This window comes from Globicephala melas, chromosome 1 (genome assembly GCF_963455315.2).
Source record: "Globicephala melas chromosome 1, mGloMel1.2, whole genome shotgun sequence".
Taxonomy (NCBI): Eukaryota; Metazoa; Chordata; class Mammalia; order Artiodactyla; family Delphinidae; genus Globicephala; species Globicephala melas.
In genome coordinates this window covers 47,484,858-47,505,334 of record NC_083314.1, presented here as the reverse complement: position 1 = coordinate 47,505,334, position 20,477 = coordinate 47,484,858, and the positions used below count along the sequence as shown (strand labels likewise).

Genomic DNA, 20,477 nt, shown 5'->3' with positions numbered 1-20,477 from the left:
AGGTTAATTCACATCAGCAAGAGAAAGCTGAGGACTTGTTTATGGCTGTGTTTCTGATTAACACAGCACTTGATATTAGAAAATAAACTCTTGACGTTCCTGCAAGTGGACCACAAAATACCTGTTGTTGCAGGGCCCTGGACAGAAGAAAAGTTAAGACGGAAAGGAGCCCAGGACGCGGAAGTGCTAGGAAAGGCCAGAAGAAGGGGGGCTGCAGCTGAGCCGAGCCGCGGGTGAGCACGCGCTGCGGGCACCCAAGTGCAAGTTCAGATGCTCGCAACTATCAGGAAGCTGCGACTGCGCGCCCATGTTCATTCAGGCCCCGGCGTTCGGGGGGCCCCCTCAAAAAGAGGGAGCTCCACCTTTGCCTAACGCTTTGGGAGCGCGGGGCGGCGCGGGGCGGCGCTACAGCCCCAAGGCCCCGGGGCGGGGCGGGCACGTGGTGCGCGGCCCCGGCGATAAAGAGCGCGGTTGGGAGCGCGGCGCGGAGCGGCGGAGGTGGACCAGCGGCGTCTGGGTGAGCGCGGCAACGCAGGCGTGGACTGACGGACGGATGGAGACTGACCGACAGCCAGGGAACGGGGGTAGAGGGCCGGGGCACTGGACTCGGCGGTGGGCGAGGCGCTGACGGCCGGACGCAAAGGGCAAGACAGGGGAGCTGGGAAATGGAGCCTGAGGAAGTGTGAACGCGATACTTTCCCGGCCCGGGCGAGTGTCTGTACGGGCGGGGTGGAGGGACCCACTCCCCTGGATTCTGTCCAGACCACAGAGCCGGGCCCTAAGGATCCTTTTTTCAAAATGATCAGAGGCAGCCACTGGGGGGAAGAGAGTTTAGTGATTAAGTGTGATACAATCCCTTCATTTGATGCGAAATTGTATTTCTGCATTTTTGTTTGTTTGTTTAGGTTCTCTATTTGTTTCTTCCTTTCCAAGTATTAATATTTCTCTCTCGAGTGATTCCTCATGCCCAGAGCTGCATCCTCCTCCTCCACCTTCCCCAGAGATTTTTTTTTTTTAACTTTTCCCTTTTAAGAGAATTTGACTTGGGCAACCTGAATTCTTTGCACTAAAGGTTCTTGTCTGTGGATAAAGGTGTAAGATTTCGAGAGTAATAGGCCCTGCCCAAGTGTTTCAGTAGTAACATTCTAAATTCACATTAAGCCTTAGGCTGGAGAACATTCTATTTGTGGGTTTTTTTGTTGTCGTTTTTGTTTTTTGCGGTACGCGGGCCTCTCACTGTTGCGGCCTTTCCCATTGCGGAGCACAGGCTCTGGACGCGCGCGCAGGCCCAGCGGCCATGGCTCACGGGCCCAGCCGCTCCGGGGCATGTGGGATCTTCCCGGACCTGCGCAAGAACCCGTGTCACCTGCATCGGCAGGCGGACTCTCAACCACTGCGCCACCAGGGAAGCCCTCTATTTGTTTTTGATACAAACTATGACGAATTTGAAAGCATAACATTACCCAGTTTTTATTTAAAACTCGAATTTACAAAATCTGGACCATTCTCAGTTACGGTTGTTGTGATTTTTTACCCCATCTCTTCCTGTAGCAGTTTCACAGTTTACAAAGCCAGCAGTCTTTGCTCGTTTACTTGGTGTATTGCTCTGTGCAAAGACAGATTTTTGAAGCTGTTCTTGCCCCCTGATGGCTTACACTCTAGACGGACGAGCCAAAACTACCTTGCTAATATCTCTTATGTAAAGTTTTTAATGAAAAGCAAATGTTTGAGGGAATTCTGAAGAGTAAGAAGTTATTTTCATTTAGGGCCTCAGAGAATGTTCTCTAGTTTTTAAGGTGAGTTCTGAAAGTTGGTTATACTGAAGGAGCTGAAGTGGGAGATGTTGCCATTCCGGGTGGGAGAGCCGGACAAGCCAGCACAAGGTAGGTAGCAGTGGAGACCAACTGGGCTAGTGCACTTCAGGTGTGAAGACATCTGTATGGAGACCCAGACCATGGAATTTGGTATTTGTCCTGTGGAAGCCAGGAAGAAGTTAACTGACCTTTTTCCGGCAGGGCAAAAGCAAGATCAGAAATGTCTGAGCTACTGGGCGGTTACTCTGGCAGCCTGACTATTTTGAAGCAGAGAGTTGAGATTAGGACAGTGACTCCCAGGCCCCATAGCTTTAACCAATCAAACTGTATTTAAGTGCACTTAATTTGAGATATATGGATATCTATATCTATCTATCTATCTGCCAGTCCAAGCTTTTGACCATCCTAAGAATATCCTTGTAACTGCTCTAAATATGAAAGAAATGCAGCCAAAAGCACAAGAATATGGAAATCTAGGGTGTACAGCCTAGTACTTTTCAATTTAGGAGACTTTTAATGTGGAACCTAGCTCTCTGGACTCTTATCACTTGAACTTTCTTGAGTCCCTACGGGCCCCTTGGACATGGAGTTGTGCCCAATGGTCTAGATAAGAGGTAACAAAGGGTAAGTTAGGAGAGGGGCAGTAAGGCAGGAGAGAAGGATTGCAGGGAAAGAAGATAACAGTTGGAACTGAAATGACTTAGACTCTGAATAGAAGAGAGTAGCCAGGGTTGGGGAGGGGGGTACCAGTGGAGCTGAGATGACAGGAAAGAGTGTGCTGATAAAGGAATGCTACTTGCTAATGTCCTGTGGTCAGCAGATAAGACTTCATGGAGGGGACTGAACCTGTACTTACTATGTGCCTGGCACTGCTACTAATCATTCTACAAGAATTAAGTACTTTAATTCTCTCAACAACCCTGTGAAATATGATGCTTGTTATCCCCATTTACAGAAGGGGAAACTGAAGCACAGAGAGGTTAAATAACAGTCCCAAAGTCACCCAGCTGGTAAGTGATGGAGCCAGGATATAGGCCCAGGAAGTCTGTCTCCAGAGCTGGTGCTCTAACCCCTCTACTGTAAGGAGAAAAGGAAGAAATTGTTTAGAAGACCAGGTGGCAGGTTCGCTTTGGGCTCTCGAGTTGAGGTGCATGCAGGAAGGCCAAGGGAAGATGCGCAGCGGGCACAACATCAACCTCATTTGATGCTCAGACCTTCCTCTGGGGTAGACTGGGCCTGTGTTATTGGCCTTGCATTTTCCCCATGGGCCAGGTGATTACATTTCTCTTCCAAAACTTCCAACAGGAGTTAGTCTCATCTTCAAACTAGAAAAAGTCAGAGAAACCCTAGTATCCTATATATCTGTTAAGGTTCCCTTTTATTGCCCTTCAGTACAGAGCAAAGCTACTTGAAGGATTTGGGCTTAATTTCAGGAGCAAGCCTCACCAGGGATGTATCTGTTTATAAGGGGAGGTATCATCGTTGGCCTTTCACAAAAGCAATAAGTTTTGCCACACTGTACCCTTTCATGTTTTTGTCCTTGTTCTGCCCTGTTTCTAGCTTCAAGGGCTCACCTGAGCCAGGACTCTTGGGAGATACAGAAAAAGTAGAAGGAATGATCTCTACTCTGGAAGTTTATACTCCTATTTGGGGAGATGAGATTAACAGTTATAAAGAACAAACAAAATGAGATAGTTCATAATTATTACATTATGTGGGTAAGATGTAAGTTGCTAGTGGGCATTTGTGTTTTTAAATGTGCCAGGGACCTCAGAACTATAATATACCCTCTCTTGTATTTTCTCTAAGCCAAACATCTTTTGTACAATTGTCACCAAATACTGTCTGATTATATTTTATTTTCTTCTTCAATTGTTAGACTTTGCATTTGTGGCTTCGAATTTTCATGTCCTACAGCTCAAAAAACAACAATTCTTCTATAACTAGTTAAGTGGCAGAGCTGTGGGTTGAACCAGGCAGTCTACCTATGGAATGCAGGCTATTAACCAGGATGCTCTGTTGCCTCTCATTGCCTGTTGTGGGCAACTTCTTGGCTTTTTTTACGCTGGTTGTGGACAGGTACACTCTCTGCCAGGTGGTGAGGGATGCTTTTGCCTCAAATGAGTGTTGCCAGGTTCACTGTCTCAGAAGCGATCTCCCCATCTGTGGAAGTCGTCATCAAGCTACAATCTGAACACCTCATTCAATCACCCATATATTCATCACTTTTTAATTGAACATGAGATTTCCAGCAAACCACTCCGTGCAGAGGAAACAAAGGCAAATGAAATCTGTTTCCTGTCCTGGGGGAGCTTGGTCTAGTGGGAGAGAGGTGAATAAATGTTTGTGATGCGATTTACTAGAGCTAGGAAAAAACAGGGAAAAACTGGTCAAAACCAGCATATGAAAGGATAGTTAGGTAAATCTGCAGATAGTCTTGTAGATCACACTGAAGCCTTAAGACTTAAGTACTGATTTTAGGGGAGATTCTTGCTTAACAGTATGAAGGTATAGAAAGAGATAAGAATGTCTCTTTTCTCCTGACCATATTTCAACTTGAGCAATAAGTAATTTTGTATATATTCGACCTCGCTGAGTTAGGTTCATATTCTTTCTTCTGCTGTTATTCACCCCTGCTCTCTGAGGTTTCAGGTTGCCTCAGTCATCCATATAGATAAAACAGGAGGCCTTTCCAATGGTATTTTCCCAGAACATTACTCTCTTCTTGTCTCCAAATCTCCTGTCTTTAAAATATAGTTTCCTTCTCTATAAAATGAAGCTGTCACATTTTACATTCTTCTCATTTGCTCTGTGTGTTTGTATACTTGTAAGCATTTTTCACAGTTCGAAACTTTGTGGGAACAGACTTTGCCCCGGAGTTTTATCATTAATTGACATTCCTAGAAGAAGGAGAGGAATTACGCTGTATGTTTTCCAGACTTTTTCAGCAGCTCAATGGCCTCCCCGAAGAAGAAACTTCAAGGTCTTGTTGCTGCGACCATCACGCCAATGACTGAGCATGGGTAACTATGGTTTGGGACTAAAGGGATCTCCCTCCACCCCAATGGTCAGAAGGTCTCTATAGCAGCGGTCGATTAGACTCTGCAGCTTCTGCCCCTGCACTGTCTCTGACCCCAAGTCAGACAAGAGGTCTCTATATCACAAATAGTGCAGAAGGAGACGAGGTAAGATACGGCAGCTTGCCTTCCTCCCAGTGTCTGTAGCCCCACAAAGCAAATTCTTGCATTTCAGCAGAGCCCTGGCCTTCCCGAATAAGGCCAGTGGAGTTGGGTGAGGAGAATCTCATTTTAGCAGGATTTGATATCAAGTTCTGGCCTCTAGATCCTGTCTCTAGACTGTCCGTGGACGTGATGAAATTGTCCTACTGTGAGGAAAGTGGGGAAGGTAGCTGCCAGACGGCCCCCTTAGGCATGTCCTACAGTCACATTTCAACATTGGTTAAATGTTTGGGAGCTTGCAAGAGGGCGGTAACAGCAGATGATTGCTGAGAAATTGTTACCCAAGCAAGCATTTTCCAGTGAATATTATGGCGGTCCCTTTGCTGGTACTAGCAGTTAGTGGTCATGTGCCCCGGGCGTCCATGAGCAATATATAACTACCCCCTGGACATTGCCATTAATAAGTTGGGGATTCATCCAGCATCTGGATCTAAGTGTTTTAACCTGTTAGAGGAGTCAGTTTGCCAAAACAGTCAGAATTCTGGCTTCTTCAAGCTTCTCCTTTCTTCCTCTATAAAACTTAAATGTAGTCATACCTACATCATGGAGTTGTGAGTATTAAAATGGGATGATCCATATAGTAGTGTTTAGCACGGGGGCAGTATGTGCTTAGGTCAGTAAGTTTGAATTGCTATTGTGGCGTAAGAAGTAAACAGAAGATGAGGTATTTAAGGTATCTTTAAGGCTTTTACATTTTTGGTCTTCTGTTACTGAATTTTGTAAACCTTAACCCTACCCCTTTAAAGTAGATGAAATTTCTTATGACTTTTACCATTCTCATTCAAAGTTGACCATATCACAGTTTTCCTTGAGATCATTGGAGTTCAAGACTTCTGGCTTCTAAGATTCTTGAAAAATCACGTCTTTACTCGGTCTAAATAAAATTCTTGCTGAGATGGCATGTAAATCATTCAGTGGTTAATAGCATTTTTTTTTTTCTGTTGCTTCTCCATTTCCACAAGCCCTGAGAAAGACTAAAGTCAGCTCCTCCTCAATGTGTCAGCCACTTGTTGGGCAGATAAAACAGAAGGCATGTGATTGTATGAGCAGACAGGATTTACTTCCTGTTATGGAGTAAGATCCTGTTTGCAAGCTCAAAACACTACATCTGATTGATGCTACTTTAACCGTTTTAATCAGACCCCTCTTAGCCTAGAAGTGGCTTCTTCTAAGTCTTGTTTGTTCATCTGGGACCTGCGGAGTGTCACTGTGCTTTCTCTATCCTGCCATTTTTCTGGGACACCAGGACCCACACGTATTAGATATAACTAAAATGACTCTGCTTTTCCGGATCCTTCTCTGTTTGCCAAATACCTCTGGCCCTGTTGCCTCCATTACACAATTTCCTCTTTCTTCATGAATTCTCTTCTCTTCTAGGACCCTCACTTTCCTAAGGTGTGAAATAAAAATAAAAATGCATTTTTTTAACAAGGGCCTTGTAAGAATTTAAATCAAAATGTGTGTCAGTACATGGCACATAGTAGACATGTAAGTTTTGTTAGTTCCCTTTTCTCTCCATCTTTCTGCTCCATCCAAACATTCCTATAGGTATGAAGCAGGTTTGCAGCACCCACCAATAGCAGGTAGCCATTAGCCCACTTGCCCACAAGGGAATCTGCATTTCTGACATGTTTCTAAGAGACAGGACAGAAAGAAGAGCCACATGGAATCTAACACCTGGAAATTCTGCCTGGGGACCAGCCATCATAGGAGTTTTCCTAACCTGGCTCTTAGAGTAAACCATGGCCTCCGTAATTCAGAATGGCTGAACATTTTTTCTTCATAATTCTAATGATTCAACTCTGAATATAAGTTGATGTCCTAGAGTGGGAAAGTTGTCAGCAAAAACATGGTTAAAAAGATTTTAGTTAGAGTGTCTGGGTTCTTGACCCCCAGCTTTGATACCACTAGCTGTCTGACCCTGGGGAGCTCTTGTCAACTTGTAAATTTCTCTCATTTTTTATGAAGAGACAGAGTTCAACCACATTATCTCTAAGGCCCATTCAAATGCTAAGAGTCTGAAGTCCTCTGATGGTAAATATTATTAGGGATATTGTGGTGATCTCCATTAAGTAAGAATGCCTGAGTACCTGCAACTCCAATCTATCCTCCACACTGTAGTCCAGTCTTCATAAATAAACCTAATCATTTGTTAGATTTACTCTTTAAGAGTCTGAATTCCCTTTTGTCTAAGCCTTGCTACTCGTACAGACCATGGACCATTAGCCCCAGCATCACGTAGGAACTTGCTAGAAATGCAGAAACTCAGGCACTGCTACATACCACTGAACCAGAACCTGCATTTTAACGGTGTCCCTGGATGATTCTTTAGCACATAAAAGTCTGGGATGAACTGGTCTGAAGGTTAAAGCCCAGGAGCCTGGGCTGACATAGGAAGTCCTTTACAGTCTACATCTCCTGCCACGTTTCTGTTTCCCCAAACACCTCATCCCCTTTCTTCCCTCTGTGCCTTTACACATTGTTTCCTCTGCCTTTTTCTACCGTCACCCTCTCCATTCTCTGCTCCAATTGAATACATCTATTCATCCGTCAAAACCACCCTCTGGTGATTCTTCCCCATTTTCCATAGAAAGCATTATAGAGTCCTTCCTCTGTGGTCCCACAGTATCCTGTGCCTACCTTTTCACATTACATCACAATTATTTATGAGAGTTATTACAATAACTGTTTGTTACATGCCTGTCTCTCCCAACAGGCTATGAGCTGCTTAACCTTATGCAGGTATTTATTGGGTACCAGACCATCCACAGGGACTGAGCACGTATCTTATTTATCTTTGTATCTTCAGCATCTAGCACGGTGTGTGGTAAATTTGGTTATTTCATGAGTGAAAAATTTTGTTATTTCATGGGGAAAGGAAGCTAATACTGATTGGCTAAAGATTATGTGTCAGTCTTCATGCTGGGCATTTTAATGGACATATTCCACTTAAATCTTGACAGCAACTCAGTGAGAGAGAGCTGTTATCTCTACTTTTGCAGTTGATGAAACCAAGATCCTAAAGATTAACACATAGCTGGAAAGGAAGGTCTATCCCATCCCAACTCACATCTTTCTCTACACTAGAGTGAAAGACTTGCTTTCCTTAGTTGTTTCAAGAAATCACTTTCCTTTGGGTACATTCACAGTCGTTAGAACAGAAAGTCCATTTCAGATTGGCCAAAATGTCTAGAAAAAAGTTGTGTTTTCTCCCTCAAATGCCCTTGACTTCACCATGGGAATCTTCACAACACCCTCTAGTAACAACAGACCTGTTACCCAACCACTCAGAAAGGGCCTGGCCTGCTGGATGCGGAGTTGTATAGATTATTGTCTTTGGAACTATTCTGGGAGACTAAATGACCCAGATTTCCAGAACAGAATGTTTTCTACCTCTGGCAAGGTGGGGTAGGTATTGTCCCTGCATGCTTCTCTGCCAAAGGAATTTTGAAGTAACCAAGTAGTTATTTTGCCAGAAAGGGCACATAACTTCCATCTGATTTTGAATGGTGAACTATACATATAATAGCCAAAGAGATAGAACATCAGATTTTCTGATATGCATGCCAGCTCATGCCAGTTATGAAAAGAACCTGGCCTGTTGATGCGTGTTCTCAAATAAAGTGAAAGTCTTTCACCGTGTGTGATGCACCGGGAGAAGAAATGTACAGCAGTAGGGATCTTTCTCTGAAAAGCTGCTTCAGAAAAATTCTATTATCCATGTACGCTAAGAGATATAATCTACACGCAGTTTCACAATTCACCTGCTCTAGGCCTCGATTTGTGGCAAAAATCATTTGATAAACGTTCCCCCCTCTTACGTAGTTTGGAAGTAAACTAAATGTCCAAGAATAGAGGCTTAGCTAAATTAATTATGTTCTTCCATACAATGAAATGCTGTGCAGCCAGTATAGTAGCAATATCTGAGAATGTGGGAAAATATCCAATTTGGAATGCTAAGTGAAAACAATATTACAGTACTATGTACAATATGACTACATTTATTTAAGAAAATACTATATTGTGTATTTGTGAATAGAAAAATATCAAACTAATGAGAGTCATAATCTCTAGGGAGATCCTGAGTGGTTTTTTTTTTCTCTTTTATTGTGTGTACTTTCTAAAATATATAGCTTCTGTAATATGAAAAAAGATAAGTACTTTTATTTTTAAAAAATTGTGGTCCTAAGACAAAGAATCTGAACCAATGAAAACTGAAATTAAGACATTACATTGGAGTTAAGTATGATGGTCCCGTAGTTAAGACTTCCCTGATGGGCCCGTAGTTAAGACTTTGCGCTTCCAAGGCAGGGGGCGCAGGTTCAATCCCTGGTGGGGGAACTAAGATCCCACATGCCATGGGGCATGGCCAAAGAAGAAGAACAACAACAAAAAACAAAACTGAAGCGTTAAAAATCTGTTCACGTTTACGAAACAAAAAGTATGAGAATGTCTACAGCAAGCATGGAGTTTGGTTCTGGGCCACTCTCCCCACAGGTGCTAAGAGGTGTTTGTAGCGCTCACGAAGGAAGAGATGAGGCAGTGGAAAGCCAGTGGAGCCTTTCCAAGTGAACTGGCCTATGCCATCTCTCACCTTCCAGGAGCAACAAGGCCCAAACGGCCAGCCAGTGGGGAGAATAATTACCCAATCTCATTCTTTCCACTCTCTGTGGTGACTGCCCAATAACTGGTTCAGTGCCAGCAAGAATGAACATAAACCCAGGCACCCTAGGGAGGTAGCGTAGGGTGGGAAAATAGGGAAGGGAGCAAAGTCCCCAGAGAGAATTAGCATCCTCTTGCCACCCTAGCCCTGCTGTTTAGGGTGCCTTTGTGACAAATATGGTAACACCTCTGGGTGATTTCCCTGGGCCCATTTGTGACTGGAGCCCTGAGCATCTTCTGTCAAGGGCTGCAAACCTCGCACCTGCAGTCAGGCAGGTATCTGAAATCCCTGAGGTGACCCGGGGGGCTTCTGTGCCTCCAAAGCAGACAGCCACTGCTCTTCCCAGCCAGTTGGTGCTGTATGGAAATGCGGGCCTGGCCTTGTTAGATCATCGGGTTTTCTTTTTTTTATTATCTAAGTTACAGGTGTACAACATAGTGATTCACAGTTTTTAAAGGTTATACTCCATTTATAGTTATTATAAAATATTGGCTATATTCCCCTTGTACAATGTATCCATATAGCTTATTTTATACCTAATAGTTTGTACCTCTTAACCCCCTAACCCTAAATTGCCCCTCTCCCCTTCCCTCTTCCAACCGGTAACCACTAGTTCGTCTTCTGTATCTGCGAGTATTCTTTTTTTTTGGTTATATTCACTAGTTTGTTATATTTTTTAGATTCCACATGTAAGTGCTATCATACAGTATTTGTCTTTCTCTGCCTGACTTATTTCACTTAGCGTAATGCCCTCCTAGTCCATCTGTGTTGCTGCAAATGGCAACATTTCGTTCTTTTTTATGGCTGAGTGGTATTCCATTGTATATATATCACATCTTCTTTATCCATTCATCTGTTAACGGACACAGCTTGCTTCCGTATCTTGGCAATTGTAAATAATGCTGCTATGAACATTAGGGTGCATGCATCTTTTCAAATTAGTGTTTTTGTCTTTTTCAGGTATATACCCAGGAGTGGAATTGCTAGGTCATATGGTAGTTCTATTTTTAGTTTTTTTGAGAAACCCCATACTGTTTTCCATAGTGGATGCACGAATTTACATTCCCACCAACAGTGTACAAGGGTTCCTTTTTCTCCACGTCCTTGCCAACACTTATGTTCTTATTGATGATAGCCATTCTGACAGGTGTGAGGTGATATCTCATTGTGGTTTTGATTTGCATTTCCCTTGTCTGGCTTTTCAAACAAAGGTGTTTTTTTTTTTTAACATGAAAAGAAATGTTAACGTTGTGAAAGTCAAACAAAACACATTTAGGAGCCATCCCTTTTCAACCTCTGATCTCTGTAAGGAGATTTGGTAGTTCCAAAAGACCATAAGTCCAAGGACATTGTGGGGGGCTCTGCCACTGCCCCAGAATTCCACCATTAGTGCCACTCCTATAGGCTAGGGACATTTTATAAGAAAAAGCAAACTGCTTTCTTGAAGGAATAGATGATGTATCACCCATTAGCACCCCTAACCTGAGTGGAATTATCGTAGCTGTCATCCAGCAAGGCCTAAAGGAGTGGGGGAGAGAGAGTGAGTGTAGACAAAAGCACTGCTACACTGACGCCATAAAATAGCGTGGAGTTCTCTGAGGAAGGAGAAGGAGCTGGAGGGTTCACATGCTGGCCTAGATCTGCCTGAGGGTGTGGCCAGCTCTCTAGAAGGAGGACACCAGAGTAGGGCCAGACAAATAGCAGCTCTCAATACAGTCAGAGGGAAAGAGGATCATAGGATTTCACCCTATTTATTCCAGGTCCACCTTGTCCTTGAAGTCTCCTTCCCAGCCTCCCTAAGTGGAATTATCAGTCCCCTGCTGAACCTCTGTACTTTCTAACCAGTCACAGCCTTTGTCTTATTTTTCTCAATATTTTAGTTATTTATATATGCTATTTTCTTTGCTCAGTTAATATGGTAGTGAAATGTAAACACAACCTGCCAGTGTGGAGATAATCTGCTTTTAAAGCAGAGATTATGGGTGTTTCATCATCATTGTAAATTCCTGCATCACGGCTCCTTCACTAGCCTTTGTTGAGTGTCTGTGCTGTGCCAGGTGCAGATGAGAGATTGTAAGGTATAAAAGGCACAGTTCTTACCTTCAGGAAGTTCTTGCTCCAGACTGGAGGGTGGGCATAAACAGTTTACAAAGTGATGTTCATGATAATAGAGATATGAACTTTGCTGAGGGTGTGAGGAATTTGTCACTGAGGAATAATAACAGCAATAATGATTGAGCCTTTAACTGAAGCCAGGTGCAGTGCTGAGCACTTGTGCTGGACTGGCCGATAGAGTGCCACTTGGTAGTCCTTGCTGAGTTTAGAGTACACTTTGGGGATATACACATGCACCCCAAAAGACTAAATGTCTTCCTTAAGGACTTCTTTAAATGGAAACAAGCTCTCTAGCTTCCCTTTCCAAATAAGAAAACATTAGATTAAACCAAAAGAAAGCACATCAAAGTGACTACGGTGCCTACCAGGCCTCAATCATCTGGAGCTCTGCAGGCTCCTCCTTGCTGAAGAGGCCAGGCCTGCTCTCAGTGTCTCAGTATGTGGCCAGGGTGGGACTGGGGAGGTGTCAAGACTTCAGTGAAAGTGTGCAGGAGCCACTGCGTTTGAATCTGTGACCCCAACACAAGCTATTGCCCAGAGGCTTTATTTCCAGTTTCCAATCTGCGATTGGGAAGTTCCTTGCATGAGTAGATGGACATCACTGGTCAAAACCAAAGTTAGTGTCACACAAACAAAGCCCCAGCGAATCGTTCCTGCATCTCAGGGCTTGTTCCAAGCGGGGAAGAGCTGATGGAAGCAGCAAGGGGCTAGTGTGGTGTAAAGGTGTGGTTCCAAGTGGTCAGAAATATCTGAGGCAGAGAGATTTCAAGAAGTTGAGCGGCTCAAGCTGACCTAAATGAAGGTCCTGAGGTGGACTGTCTAGGCAGCTAACTCCCCCATCTTGGGGTCTTACTCAGTGAGACTGATAAGTGAAGATTCAGCATTTGAGCAAGTGGGACAGGGAGGGGCAGTGTTATGATATTTCAGTCATGAGCCATTATGGAGAGAGTTTGCTCCCCTTGCAGGCCTTTTAACTACATTAAAACCTACTTTTTCCAAAGTGGCAGCTTGGACTAGTTGTCTTTTGAGTGTTGTGGGCAGTGGTTGCCTATCCATTCTTTGTTTTTATCTCTATTGTTCCTATTCCCTTTGACATATACAGTTTGATGTCTTTGTTTTCTATATGCATCAGATATTTTGGTTCCATTTTGTTTTTTAAGGAATACAATAAGTAAAGATGAAAAGAATGTTAATAAGGTTAAAATTACATTAGGATTCTCTGGCCCCGCTGACTAAAATGCAAAAGTACTAGCCAACTAGTACTGAGTGTTCTTGGCAACCATGCAGTCTGCAACATTTAACACACTTGCCCCGCCATTTTCCTTTGTATTTTCCTTCTCCATCCTCCATCCTCCCCACCTGTATTTTTTTTTAATAAATTTTTTAAAAAATTTATTTATTTTTGGCTGCATTGAGCCTTCGTTGCTGCATGCAGGCTTTCTCTAGGTGCGGCGAGCAGGGGCTGCTCTTCGTTGCGGTGCACGGGCTTCTCATTGCAGTGGCTTCTCTTTTTGTAGAGCACGGGCTGTAGGCGCGCGGGCTTCAGTAGTTGTGGCTCGCGGGCTCTAGAGCGCAGGCTCAGTAGTTGTGGCACACGGACTTAGTGGCTTCGCGGCATGTGGGATCTTCCTGGACCAGGGATCGAACCTGTGTCCCCTGCATTGGCAGGCGGGTTCTTAACCACAGCGCCACCAGGGAAGTCCCCTCACCTGTATTTTGATTGAGAACAGGTCACTTTATCTGATCTGTGAGTCAGTTTCTAGATTTTTAAACTCAATATGATTTTAAGTATCAGATCTTTGCAAGGTCAGTACTCTTCAAAGGGCACAGTGCATGCAGATCACGTGGATATCTTGTTACAGTGCAGATTCTGACCAGGAGAACTGTGCGGCCTGGGACTCTTCATTTCCAAAAAATTCCCCCAGTTGCTGATACTGCTGTTCCGCAGATAACACTTTGAAAGGCAAAGTGATGACAAAGTTCCTTTTCAACTATTATCCCCCTTCAGTTTAACACTAACACATATAAATGGCTTTAAGCCTTCATTTATTGTGACAAATATTAAGTGCTAAAATTTTTAAATTACTAAGTTTGAATTTTCTTGTTTTGTAAGCCTAAGAAATGATTGCTTCTCACCACATGGAAAATGTTAAGTTCTTGTTTAACCATGCCCTCAACCATCACTCTGCCCCCAAAGGGCAAAAGATAATTACTTTTTAAGTATTACTTGTGATGAAGTTTAAACATAAAACCTTTGTGGATAACTAATAGTGCTTTTCTCACATAAGTGAGGCACATAGGGCTGAGTAGAGAAACCACCAGACTCAAGGGAAGAAAAAAACCCAAGCATTATTCAGAGCAGGCTAATAATTTCAGACTGGTTAGGTGGATTTGAATAACTATTAACACGAGAGAGCAGTTTATAATTGTGGGGATGAATTGAATAATCTAGAAAAGAATAAATACACATTTTTTTTCTAATTTTTTTTCTTTATGTCTTTCAGAGAAATCAACTTCTCAGTCATTGGTCGGTATGTGGATTATCTTGTAGAAGAACAGGGAGTGAAGAATATCTTTGGTAAGTCATCTTTAGAGATATACATATCTCTACATATCTCTAGCTCAGTCCTTAGAAAGTAGCTGTCACCAGATTACTAGCTAGGAGGTCACAGTGTTACTGTGTCACAGGTTATGGTTGAGCCTGGCTAAGCCATGTAAAATTTGTGGACTTTTAGTCTCATCAATTTTAGACCTAAAAGATGATCAAGAGATTATATAATTTGGTAGTGCACCTGAGATAGGCTGGGACCTGGGACCCTTTACTGGAGTGCTTACACCGGGACAAACGTCTCTGCGAGCAACAGACTACAAAGAAACTATTAGGGAGTAAAAATCACTACACACATGAGCAGTGGGGGCAGTTATGAACAATAAGGTTCAAAAAGGCCACAAGCCAGCTGCCACTTCTAAGGTACCAGGAGCATGCTGGGTACCGCGCATGATCCCTGCACCCAGCAGCACCGAGGGGGTGGGTAGAACACCTAAGCTACGCCTCCTGCCCAACCCACAGGCCCGCCCCTGTTGTTACCCCTTTTAAGGAACCAGCTCGCCACCTTGGGGAGCGAGCAAGGACACCTCTTTCTTGTTCTCCCTCCCTCATGCTGCATCAGGAACCTCAGTAAAGCCTTGCCTGAATTCTTATCTGGCCTCTTATCAATTTCTATTGATTAAAGAGTCCAGGGACCCAGGTCTATAGACAGAGGTCGTTTTAGATCTGTAGTACACACCATTGTCTTCATAAGTAACTGCCACCTATGACCACCTTGACATCCCAGTACTGAACGGTATTGGTTTTCCTGCCATTCAAGCCCAAATATAGAACTGCCTGGCGTGCTCGGAGATTTGCCTGAAACATGGGCAGTTACCTCTGTCTCCATTTAAAATACTCTCTGTCCCTGAAAACAATGAGATTTGTAAATTACAAGTCATACTTAACCTTCCCACTCCTTTTGACAAGGTGAGGATGGAAAAAAAGGCTGAGTCTGAGGTGGAAATGGAAACATGGCATCACCCCACCCACCCAGGTTCTGTCCTCTGGTGTTTCTCCGTGTCCCTTCCTCTCAAGCAGGGATTTCTGCCCCTGCACTGCCAGCGTTGGTGCTGGAAGCACGAAAGGTATCGGTTGGTCCCGCTGACTGACTCTCTGTTTGGAACAGTGAATGGCACGACAGGAGAAGGCCTGTCCCTGAGCATCTCAGAGCGCTGCCGGGTCGCGGAGGAGTGGGTGACAGAAGGGAGGAACAAGTGAGTGGCTCCATCATGATAAACACATGCATCTGCGAGAGCTGCGTAGACACAGCTATACCCCAGGTGACACAGCCTCCCTGCTCTCCGACCACAAATCAGGCCTGAGGTCAGCTTGTGGAAAGAGGAGCTGAGGCAGAGGAGGGCCCTTCCCTTCCGTGTGGAAGGGCAGCCAGACACACCCGGCTCTCAGAGATCCCATCGGGAAACTGGGAACAGCCTCTTGTTTTATCTACCAGGCCAGTCCCTCCGGTTCCCTGTCCTTGGCCTGAGGGGGTGTGGAGCAGGGCCCTGGCGACTGGCTGCTGAGCTCCTAGCCCTTCCGCTGAGCAGCTCATACTCCTTCCCATCTCAGGGTGGGTCCTGGTGGTTCTATCAGCCTGTTGCTTCCTGACAGTTCTCTCTGCATGTGACTCAGCATGCTTTTTGTGGTGCTTCCTCTTGTAGTCTTAGGGAGCTTTCTGCATCCTCTAAACTTCAGCGAGTTAATGTATTTGGTTATAACACTCAGTCTGTGCCACGGTGAAACAAATAGGACAGCATCAATTCAGTAAGCACGGCAATTAACCAAGCTTGATTTGTGGTCTGTTCTGCACTGTTATGCATCGTGTGTTATGCACTGTGCTGGCGCTGGAGATATAAAACGGGATCTCTGCCCTCAGGTTGCTTACCATCCAGTGGAGATGTCAGACCATGAAAACTAACACTGATCCTTCCGATAAATAGTGTAAACAGGGATCAGAGAAGGGTGATTGACGGTGTCTTAGGTGGAGGCAAAGATTGGAGGTAAGTCTCAAGTGAGCCTGGAGCAGAGGTGGTCAGTGCAAAGCCCCTGCCCACTTTGGGGACCCTTAAATGGCTTTAGAGCAACTTGGATACTCTGAAATTATACGCCAAATGTGACTGCGTGTCCACATAGGCACCTTCTAGTGATCTTCAGTTTTCAGCTAATTTTCAGTCAGATCCTGGGCCTCAAACATTTAAAGACCACAGGCAGAGTGAGGAAAGAAGAAGGCTAAGGGTAAACATCAAGAAAAGCACCAGAACCGGGAGGGATAGGGAAGTGGGCGCAGACAGAAAACCCTCAGAAGGGTCAGAGGGAGGTGAAGAGCAGATCCTGTCTGCTGGAAGGAGGGAAGTGTGCTTCAGAGAGCGTCGGGGGAGTGTGGAGATTAAGAGCAGGGCCTGCAGAGCCGGACTGCCTGAGTTGGGTCCTGAGTGTGCCTCTAAGTAGCTCTGTGAACTCAGGCAGCTCTTAAATGCCCTGTGCTTTGTCTGTGAAACAGGAATACTAATAGTACCTATCCTATGAGGCGCTGGTGAGGATTCAAGCAGTCTACACATATAGTACTAAGTATTATGTAAGAATTCACTGTAACTATTTGCAGTGGATGCTGTGTTCGTTATAACGTTTGTTATAATCATTATTAGATGCTGTGAGAGTCAGTAGGATTGAGAAAGTAGGAAATGACCAGCTAACCTCAGAGAGAGCAGAGCCAGTTGGGTCATTGTCACGGAAGCAGCTGCCCTGAGGTTAGAATGCCGCAGACACATGGCAGGGGAACCAGTGAGTGTAGCTTATCCTCACCCCAAAAAATTTGCTGCTGAGGAGAAGGAGAGAAGGAATCATGGATTAGAGTGAAGGAAGCAAGATTAAAAGAAGGGTAGTTTTTTTTCTCTTAAAGCAGGGAAGTAATGAGCACGTTTCCGCGCTGAAAGGACAGTGCCATTGGAGAAGAGGTTAAAGGGAGTGGAGAACTGATGCCTTTGATGGCAGGTCTCCACGGGGGCTTGAAATAAACCCAAATGTAAGCAGAGTAGCTTTAGGAGACAGCTAAGAAGCTGGGAGGAACGCATAGAAGGTAACACAGCTAAGCGCAGAGGTGAGGAGGAGAAGGGAGGGAGTCTGTGTGTGGAAGAATCTTTATCTTTGGTGTCTTGGAAGCGAGGACATCTGCCAAGAACAAGGGTTTGGGTGGAACTTAGAGCTTGAGGAGAAAAGTCAAGATTTGAAGCAGCCGCTGCAGTGACTAGGAAAGGGAAGTAAGTCATGGGGACCAGAGGCTTTCGGGACCCTCGTCCTCCTGAATTGGGAAATCACAAGTTTGTGCTAAAGCCACAGACCCAGCAGCTGGGTGGAGCGGGGGAGGGAATGCATGATTGTTTTAACCTAAGCCAGGAGACAGGGGTAGTGAAAGGTTTAAGGAGGTCATGCAGTAAAGCTGCTGGTGAGGGGAAAGCAGACCAGCCAGCCACCTTTTCTCCTCTCAGAAGTCTTCTGTTATCCTTAACAAATGCAGACCTGATCATAGCACTTCCCAGCTAGGTCCCATTTTACCGAAGACAGAAGAAGTCAAGAATCACAGGAGGGCTCAATGCTTGGGCCTTAACGGGGATGTGGTGTCTCCATCCCATGAGGGCAGCATGTGTGTCACTCTGAGTCCCTGGAAGACTCGCCAGCATGACTGCATTCACAGCTGAGTTTTATTGATCCTACCCTCAGAAGACCAGTCTAAGTGTGGCCTCTTCCCACGGGGCCCCGTGGAGCACCTCCAAAGATGAACACTGAGGTCTCAGAGAAAACCTCACTCGTGGCCAAATTCTGAGGACACACAAGATAGGAAAAAACTTTTCACAGTGAATTCCTTTCTCGTATGGCTGGTTCCTGGTTGTACTCTTTGAGGAACCTCTTTATTTTTATCTCCAACCAAAAATATCTCAGCTTTACACCTATTTTCATGCACATTGTCACCGTCAAATGCAGCATCTCTAACAATGCATAGTCAAAATAAGGTACTTGACTATTGATTGATTGATCAGTTATTGCTTTCAAAATCCTGTTGCTTATATACAGCAGAAACTAACACAACACTGTAAAGCAATTATACTCCAATAAAGATGTTAAAAAAAAATCTTATTGCTTAGTTGAACCTTAAATTTTATTCCCTGGACATTTTTTTAAAATCCCTGGTTAGATTAATTTTAAGTATACCACTGTAGAATTCAGTAGTCTTGAGATTGAGATTAGTCAGATATTAGCTAATTGCTAAAACCAGCACAAACCAAGGTAGCACAGCTCTTCCGCGTTACTATAAACTTCAAGTGATGCAACAGTGTTTTCTCTTTTGCAGGTTGGATCAGATAGTAATTCACGTGGGAGCACTGAGCTTGAAGGAGTCACAAGAACTGGTATGTATGTGGGTCCATCTGGGAGAGACCACTTGAGGGGCCTCCATCTTTATGCTTGAGTTAAAATCAATATCATTTTTGCTAAATATTGGATGCTGGAGAGTATAAGGTGTAGGACTGCAGGGAAGCCAACACAGAGCCACAAAGAGAGTAGCCCAAGGTGATAACTGCTGTAGCAGAGCGTTTAATAGGAGACAGAGGCACCTCTTCTTTTGGGCAAAGTAAGGATGGCTATGGAGCTACCTAGTTTGCAGGTAAGGAACAGAACTTGAGCCAACCTAAGTTTTCTCTAGGAAGTAAAAGGCAAGGCCATCTGCTGGGCATAAGGGAGATGGAAATGGGGTTCAGAAATGAGAAGTGGTAAAAACTGAGAATTGCTGCCTGGAGAATGGAAGAGAAAACTTAAACAGAAAAAGACTGTCCCCACCCATGTTTATAGCAGCACTGTTCATGAGGTCGAAGCAACCCAAATGCCCATGGACAGATGAATGGATAAAGAAAAGGTGGTATATACATACAATGGAATGTTATTCAGCCTTAAAAAGGAAGCAAATCCGTCTTGTCACATGCTACAATAGGGGTGAACCTCCTTGAGAACATTATGTTAAGTGAAGTAAGCCAGCCACTAAAAGACAAATACGATATTATTCTTCTTATACTATGAGGTATCTAAAGTAGTCAAATTCATAAAAACAGAATTAGAGTTAGTCCCGCTAGGGACTAGGGGGAGGGGGAAAGAAGAGTTGTTTAAGGGGTATAGAGTTTGTCGTCTGCGAAAAAGAAGCAGGCTGTAAAACAAAGAAATGCATTTATTAGGGGTCCTTTTTTAAAAGTTGACGTATAGTTGATGTACAGTGTTGTGTTAGTTTCTGGTGTACAGCAGTGATTCAGTTTTATATTTATATATATATAGATACAGATATATAGATGTATAGATTAAGCAGTTATTGCCTTCAAAATTCTGTTGCTTGGTTGAACCTTAAATTTTATTCCCTGGACATTTTTTTTTTTTTTTTTTTTTTTTTTGCGGTACGCGGGCCTCTCACTGCTGTGGCCTCTCCCGTTGTGCAGCACAGGCTCCGGACGCGCAGGCTCAGCTGCCATGGCTCATGGGCCCAGCCACTCCGCGGCATATGGGATCCTCCCGGACCGGGGCATGAACCCGCATCCCCTGCATTGGCAGGCGGACTCTCAACCACTGCGCCACCAGGGAAGTCCCCTGGACATTTTTTAAAATCCCTGATTAGATTAATTTTTAGTAGACCACTGTAGAATTTAGTAGTCTTGAGATTGAGATTTTTTTTTTTTTTGGCTGCGTTGGGACTTCGTTGCTTCGTGGGCTTTTCTCTAGTTGTGGCGAGCGGGGGCTACTCTTCGTTGCGGTGTGCGGGCTTCTTATTGCGGTGGCTTCTCTTGTTGCGGAGCACGGGCTCTAGGCACACGGGCTTCAGTAGTTGTGCTTGTGGACTCTAGAGCGCAGGCTCAGTTGTGGCACATGGGCTTAGCTGCTCCACGGTGTGTGGGATCTTCCCAGACAACGGATCAAACCCATGTCCCCTGCATTGGCAGGTGGATTCTTAACCACCGCGCCGCCAGGGAAGTCACCGAGATTGAGATTAGATATTAACTAATTATTAAAACCAGCATAAACCA

The 20,477-nt window shown here is 44.4% G+C and overlaps 1 protein-coding gene across 3 annotated transcripts in view; it reads left to right on the top strand.

The window, feature by feature from the left end:
• Positions 1–425: 425 nt before the first annotated feature.
• Positions 426–20,477, top strand: part of NPL (N-acetylneuraminate pyruvate lyase) — a 49,394-nt gene continuing 29,342 nt past the window's right edge. The window contains exons 1-5 of one of the 3 annotated variants that reach the window (XM_030849182.3): positions 426–517; positions 4,753–4,837; positions 14,336–14,409; positions 15,548–15,635; positions 18,767–18,824. In XM_030849182.3, coding sequence (XP_030705042.1) covers positions 4,770–4,837; positions 14,336–14,409; positions 15,548–15,635; positions 18,767–18,824 — 288 coding nt within the window. In that variant the 5' untranslated portion in view covers positions 426–517; positions 4,753–4,769. Of the gene's footprint in view, positions 518–544; positions 4,838–14,335; positions 14,410–15,547; positions 15,636–18,766; positions 18,825–20,477 lie in introns of those variants that run through there. The other 2 variants (XM_060295580.2, XM_060295584.2) reach the window with 2 other exon arrangements.